Source organism: Austrofundulus limnaeus, unplaced genomic scaffold, assembly GCF_001266775.1.
Source record: "Austrofundulus limnaeus strain Quisiro unplaced genomic scaffold, Austrofundulus_limnaeus-1.0 Scaffold8, whole genome shotgun sequence".
NCBI lineage: Eukaryota > Metazoa > Chordata > Actinopteri > Cyprinodontiformes > Rivulidae > Austrofundulus > Austrofundulus limnaeus.
In genome coordinates, this window is record NW_013952410.1 from 3,214,365 (window position 1) to 3,221,597 (window position 7,233).

The window sequence follows — 7,233 nt, forward strand, 5'->3', positions numbered from 1 at the left end:
GTCTAAATTTATGAAATGATGTGATGCTGGTGTGCCAGTGCAAATGAATAAGTCTTTCATTGTCATACGAAAGAATACGTAGGGGAGGCTTACATGTCGTCCACTAATATACTGCTTGTTGAGCTGAAATGGAAGAATTGAAGGTGTTAGGACAAAATGATGGGTCAACAATGACAAGACAGCATGACTTGTTAKATACAAAATTAAACAAGAACAAGTGCAGGATTTAAAGTTATCGTTTCATGACATAAAGACATCATGCCATGGAGTGGTTAATGTTGATCTTCAGTTTGGTCCATATATATTTGGACAGAGACAACATTTGTCTAATTTTGGTTCTAGACATTCCCACAATGAATTTTAAACAAAACAATTCAGATGCAGTTGAAGTTCAGACTTTCAGCTTTAATTCAGTGGGTTGAACAAATGATTGCATAAAAATGTGAGGAACTAAAGCATCTTTTAAACACAATCCCTTCATTTCAGAGGCTCAAAAGTAATTGGGCAGATTAAATAATTGTTAATAAAATGTTCATTTCTAGTACTTGGTTGAAAAGTCTTTGTTGCAATGACTGCCTGAAGTCTTGAACTCATGGGCATCATCAGATGCTGTTTCATCCTTTTTAATGCTCTGCCAGGCCTTCACTGCGGCGGTTTTCAGTTGTTTGTTTGTGGGCCTTTCTGTCTGAAGTTTAGTCTTTAACAAGTGAAATGCTCAATTGAGTTGAGATCTGGTGACTGACTTGGCCATTCAAGAATATTCCACTTCGTTGCTTTAATAAACTCCTGGGTTGCTTTGGCTTTATGTTTTGGGTCATTGTCCATCTGTAGTATGAAACGACGACCAATCAGTTTGGCTGCATTTGGCTGGATCTGAGCACACAGTTTGGCTCTGAAGACCTCATAATTCATTCGGCTGCTTCTGTCCTGTGTCACATCATCAGTAAACACTAGTGACCCAGTGCCACTGGCAGCCATGCATGCCCAAGCCATCACACTGCTCTGCTGTGTTTTACAGATGATGTGGTGCTTTGGATCATGAGCTGTACCACACCTTCACCATACTTTTCTCTTTCCATCATTCTGGTAGAGGTTGATCTTGGTTGCATCTGTCCAAAGAATGTTCTTCCAGAACTCTGCTGCTTTTTTTAGATGTTTTTTTTTAGCGAAGTCCAGTCTAGCCTTTTTATCCTTGATGCTTATGAGTGGCTTGCACCGTGCAGTGAACCCTCTGTATTTACTTTCATGCAGTCTTCTCTTCATGGTAGATTTGGATATTGATACTTCTACGTCCTGGAGAGTGTCGTTCACTTGGTTGGCTGTTGTGAAGGAGTTTCTCATCACCATGGAGATTATTCTGGGATCATCCAACACTGTTGTCTTCTGTGGGCGCCCAGGTCTTTTTGCATTGATGAGTTCACCAGTGCTTTCTTTATTTCTTTCTCAGGATGAACTAAAATGTAGATTTTGCCACTCCTAATATTGTAGCAATTTCTCAGATGTTTTTTTTTTCTTTCTGTTTTTGCAGCTTAAGAATGGCTTGTTTTTTCATCTGCATGGAGAGCTCCTTTGACCGCATGTTTACTTCACAGCAAAACCTTCCAAATGCAAGCACCACACTTCAAATCAACTCCAGGCCTTTTATCTGCTTAATTGAAAATGACATAATGAAGGGATTGCCCACACCTGTCCATAAAATAGCCTTGGAGTCAATTGTCCAATTACTTTTGGAAACTTTAGAAACAGGGTGGGCACATGTTAAGGAGCTGAAACTCCTAAACCCTTCATCCAATTTAAATGTGGATACCCTCAAATGAAAGCTGAATGTCTGGACTTTATGTTCATGCACAATATATACTGTAACTATAACTTGAATATGTTTCAGTAAACAGGTAAAAAGACAAGATTTGTGTCAGTGTCCAAATATAAATGGACCTAACTGTATATTAATGAGTGATTATATTAACATTAACAGGATTACAATGCTGATAATGAACATCTGAGTACTTACTTGTGATGCAAGGGCAGATTCTGGTTCAACTTTGGTATTTAACTCCATCATGTTCTTATTTGAAGCATCTGATTGGGTCTTAGAGTCTACTGACCTGAAGGAAACATCAGGCTGTTTCACGGTCCACCTTGTTAGCAACAAATACATTTCATTTGTGCATTCTCTATGGATAATTTTGTTTTGTCATTAGTTTTTTTTCTATTCAAAACAACAGTAAATGTTGAGACCCACCACAAAAATTCATTGGATGAATTTTTAGATGAGCGTCGTCTCTCCAACTTCCATTTCCTGTTGCCATTTTTCTCAGGGTTGGGACTTAGGTCTTCCCATTTATCCAGTGAACCAATGGTTACTGGGGACAAAATGCAAATTAGATGACAAATTCATGAGTAAAACTGTCTCAGTTAAAAAAAAGGGAATCAAAACACATTTTTAGGGTCTGAACAAAAACATTCCATGTGAAAGTTGACTTGAAGGTAATGTTTTGATTTAAACAAATGCTGATTTGTTAAAGTGAAAAGAGAAAAATACTTAGGTCACCATTAGTCAAAAGCAATTAAAAAAGCAATTTATTTTGACAAGCTAAAATACAAACCTCTTTTTTTTCAGCCTCAAATTGAAACCTTCCAAGTTGGAGGAACACTGATTAAAACAGACAATTAATGCCACCAATGTCCAACAAAACAAAACAGCTGCTGATTTTTACTGCCAATTTTTCTTCGAAACATTTTGAGGACTATAATCAATCTCACCGCCACACAATTTAACTGACCCTTCAACGTTACGTTATCCCTTTCACCCTTTTTAGCTGGCAAATACAAAAGTAATTGGCTGTTTCCTGGAAATGTCTTTCGAGATGATCCCTGTCATTACATTAAATTGCTTTGACCCCTCTGTGGCCCACGTTGAGCGTGTGCGAGGTAAGTTCCATGGGGAACAATGGAAATTATAGTCGTAGAGAGTGTGGAGGAGAATTGCCATGACAGTTTTGAGAGGTTTATGGCTTTTTAACAACGAGGTAAAGTGGTTGATGTTAAGTGTAACACTGTGTGTAAACATCACAGAATAGATCAGGAAAGAATGAAAGATTTGTCATCTTAACCAGGTCATAATCGTGTTTTAGAATAAATAAAAATCAAAAACCAACAACACGGTGATGTTTTCACCTGAGTCAAGAGACACCCTCTCTTGGTTTCGCATGTTTGGTCCCGTCTGTTCCACTTCCACCTGGATCAGCTCCGTCTCATCTGTCTTTTTTTTGTTTGAGATGTTCTGCTGGCCATCGCTCCGGGATGTCAGGATGCTCTTCCTGTCCTTGCTGTTCCTCCTCTCACCGGGTTCACTCAGATCTAGAAGGTCCAGTGTTGAAGACAGAACTGTGAAGAGACAACGCTTGGTTAGCACGGCTACGTTTTTTTCTGCATTTATAGTAAATAATTGACAAATTCAAATACTGGACAAAGCCAATCCAGATGACGAGAATGAACATAAAAGCTGCTACCTCTGGACAAATGTTATAACTGTGACTGAAAATGAGCTAAATAGTATGCAATGAAATTCATTTTTTTATTAATTTTTTTGCAAAAAAGTAAATAATTTGTTTCCTGACCTCATGAATGTCACACATCATGAATAATTTTATTTTCCATCAAACCAGACCTAAATGGAGTTGGAAACATTTTCTGCCCATGAACCAAACACACAGACACAGCTGCTGTGGCAAAATAAGTATACTAAACAAAAACAAGATTTTTTTATGCCACAATATTTTGAAGAAAATTACAGTTTTCTCATGCATCTTCAAGTATCCTGACTGTGTTGTTTTATTTTGTGCAGTGTGAGTTCATACAGGAACATGGCTGCATAATTGCTGTTTGATGACAACAAATTGTTGACTGAAATCGGTGTGTAATTAAAGCATGGGCTTGTTTTTTTTTCATGCCTCGTGGCTCTAAATCACTCCTTAGATAACAAGCACAATAATCAAATCAGAGGAGACACAATTAGGAGGATTTTTGACTGAGTAGTATTCAGCATTAAAAAGGAACACAAGTTGCTCCTAAAACACAAGTGGTGGCAAAATATTTATTGATTAAAAATGTTCTAAAATATGAGACTAAAAAAATAATTTTTTGGCCACCCATTTACTGTTTGAAGTGAAAACATAAAATTTGACCACAGAAAATATAAGTAAAATTTATTTTAGGAAAATAACTTGCATTTTTGTTTCAACTTTCTAGATTTACTAATTTAAACTTACAATAAACCTAGTTATGACTCAACCAAATACATTAGCACAACAATTTGTACTAAATTGCATTTTTAAGAAAAACTCCACTTGAGTTTAAAAATAAAACTCCCTTAAAAATAGATGAATTCTAACCAATGTAAAAGACAAGGTTTAAGTTGATCACTCAGACTTAATACTTGGTTTGGTCACAGTTAGAGGATGTCGACCCAAGAAACAGATTAAATCAAAGAATTTAAAGATCAAAAAGAACAAAAATAATAATAAAAAAAGCTGGCGTGGCAGCAAAATACACAAGGTAGCATAAGAAACTTGAGGGACCAGGAAGCACAATGTCAGGCTGCAGGTGAACTGAGAGAAGGAGCTTCAGAAGGCTGGGGGTCAATGAAGCAAATTATGACACTGAGGACCACTGTCCTACATGTTTTACTTGTTTCTCTGCACCAACACAACTGATTTGAACGAATGGGTGGTTACAAAGCTTCTGCACATCTCCAGGAGGTAATTCAAACACTGAATCAGGTGTGTTGAAGCAGGGAAACAAGTAAAACATGCAGGATAGCGGCAGTTAAGGAACAGATATGCCCACGCATTGGTTAGACTGATGATCACAGGGAACAGGTGTGAGTGGGAGGGGCCTGGGAGAACTGAGGAGCAGAAAAGACTGAGGAGAAATGTCCTGATGCATCTCAGTAATCCAGGTAAAAAATCAAAAAGAAAAAAATTGTACAGGTCTTCTGGAYGGGTTCTTCTCTAATGAAACGTTTCGTCTCTCCTCCAAGAGACTTCTTCAGTCTGAGAGTTCCAGGCAAAATTCAGGCTTTTAAGTCGTGCCTCCATGTGACTGATACTCACATCACATGGCTATTGTTGACACCTAATTAACACTTATTGTTAACAGGGGGTGGAGTGATACTGGCAATAGCAGCACTGTAGGAGGGGGACAACTGAAAACGTAGGCCTCCACTTTTGTTTAACGAGAGGAATGTTGGTTTGAGAGAGGAGTAAAAGAAGCCATTTTTGTGAAGAAAGACCGTCCATCATTAAACAGAGGTGGAGGCCTCCGTTTTCAGTTGTCTCCCTCCTACAGCGCAGCTATTGCCAGTATCACTCCACCCCCTGTTAACAATAAGTGTTAATTAGATGTCAACGATAGCCATGTGATGTGAGTATCAGTCACATGGAGGCAGGGCTTAAAAGCCTGAATTTTGCCTGAAACTCTCAGACTGAAGAAGTCTCTTGGAGGAGAGACGAAACGTTTCATTAGAGAAGAACCCGTCCAGAAGACCTTTACAATTTTTTTCTTACTGAGGAGAAATGGACTGATAGCACAGGGGTGCAATGTTGCAAAACATAATGAAGCAACACAATTAAAGAAGAATAAAACACATAATTAACCAAAAACAAAAACTCAGGATTCTGACAAGTTAAAGTTTTAAAGGAGTAAATTTCAGTCAAATAAGTTATTTTTACAATAGTTTTATTGCCTGAATGTCATGGAAAGATAATAAAAAAATCTAAAAGAGACAGTCTAGTTAAAGTGGTTTTGCACAGTTGTTGAGTTACTGGATTATATTGGCAGCCTGGCTGTCACTTCATCTCACAAGGCCATCCCAACAGAAAGATTTATGTACTTTTGAATACAACAGTGCTGGCCATGATTAGTTTTAAGTTGTGGCAAACTGGCTGTTTTCCAGGCATCATGTAAGTGTTTCACATTGTGCGATGTAAACACAGAAGAGCAGCTGGATGGAGTGCTGGTTGATCCAATCTTGGCATCAGACTTTTAAAGGGTTCTTTGGCAAGATATGAAACCCATTTACCCCACCACGCACAGGATAATAAGGAATTACTGGATGAATCAGAAACAATAATGAGAGCGCCTGTGGAAAGCATTAAAAATAGTTGGATAAGTTAGAAAATAAAAGCACATCTTATAAGCATTTCCAGAACTAAAGCAATAGGTTTGTCTAAATATTTAGCTTTAATTTTTTCTAGCAGAAAAAAAAATCTCTTTCTTTCCAAACACTGCACATAAAGCTTGTGATGGACTCGGACCATTTTTAATCATTTGTGACTCATGATGAAATCTGTTTTGTCCATGTCAGTGACAGAAGGAGCAGCAGAAGGCTTTGAGGAGACAGAAGGTTGACTGGACCCCACAACTTTCTTCCATATTTCTCTGGGATGAATCAACACAGTCTGAGGCCAGTGTGGAGACAACACCTCAGCTGTGAAAACTATCATTTAGATTATGATACAACAAACTGATTAGTGTCACCGCCATTATAATATCAAGATGACATTTGGTATCTGTTGTACTGAAGCAGTCAAAGTTAGGGTCAATGCAAGGGCATAATCACCATCTAAAAAATGTGTGTGTGTGTGTGTGTGTGGTGGGGGGGGGCATTTTTTAAAGGTCTTTTTTTCTTCTTCAATTGAACAAAGTGGGGGGACAGAGGGCACAGGTATGGGAAGTGTGTGTGTGAGTGTGGGGGGGGACACATGTCCCACCCCATAGGTTACGCCCATAGGTCAATGTGTAAAACATGCGTTGTATTGTAGTAGCTCAGTTAAACAACAACATCTAATGTTGTCTTTGCCTTGTCTTTTTATTGGTGTTTTAGCATTTGGCAGAAAAAATAACATCAGCAACCGTTCATTTAAAACATTCAGCTTGTGTATCACTTTAGGTTCTTTGGTCCATTTTCTGATAATTCATGTGAAAGTAGTACCTACTCTAAATAGAAATTTGATCTTTGGTCTTTCATTGGGCTAACATCTTGTAACAGAAAAGTATGGAGGACCAAACCTGACAGAATTAGAAATAAAAGTAGAAATATATAAAACGGACCAATAAATAAATGAATACACTTAAAATGCAGCAGTTAAAATTAAAAGAACTTCACCTTAAGTTTTATAATTTAACAGACCTTCATATTTATTTTTCTAGCTTAGTTCAAATAAATTATAC

At 37.7% G+C, this 7,233-nt stretch overlaps 1 protein-coding gene across 3 annotated transcripts in view; it reads right to left on the minus strand.

Moving 5' to 3' along the window:
* The window catches only part of pex5la (peroxisomal biogenesis factor 5-like a), a 108,620-nt gene that overhangs the window by 42,547 nt on the left and 58,840 nt on the right, over positions 1-7,233 (minus strand). Inside the window, exons 3-6 of one of the 3 annotated variants that reach the window (XM_014000314.1) lie at positions 3,178-3,387; positions 2,243-2,363; positions 2,012-2,138; positions 94-123 (exon numbers count right to left, since the gene is read on the minus strand). In XM_014000314.1, coding sequence (XP_013855768.1) covers positions 94-123; positions 2,012-2,138; positions 2,243-2,363; positions 3,178-3,387 — 488 coding nt within the window. The remainder of the gene's footprint in view (positions 1-93; positions 124-2,011; positions 2,139-2,242; positions 2,364-3,177; positions 3,388-7,233) is intronic. The other 2 variants (XM_014000323.1, XM_014000318.1) reach the window with 2 other exon arrangements.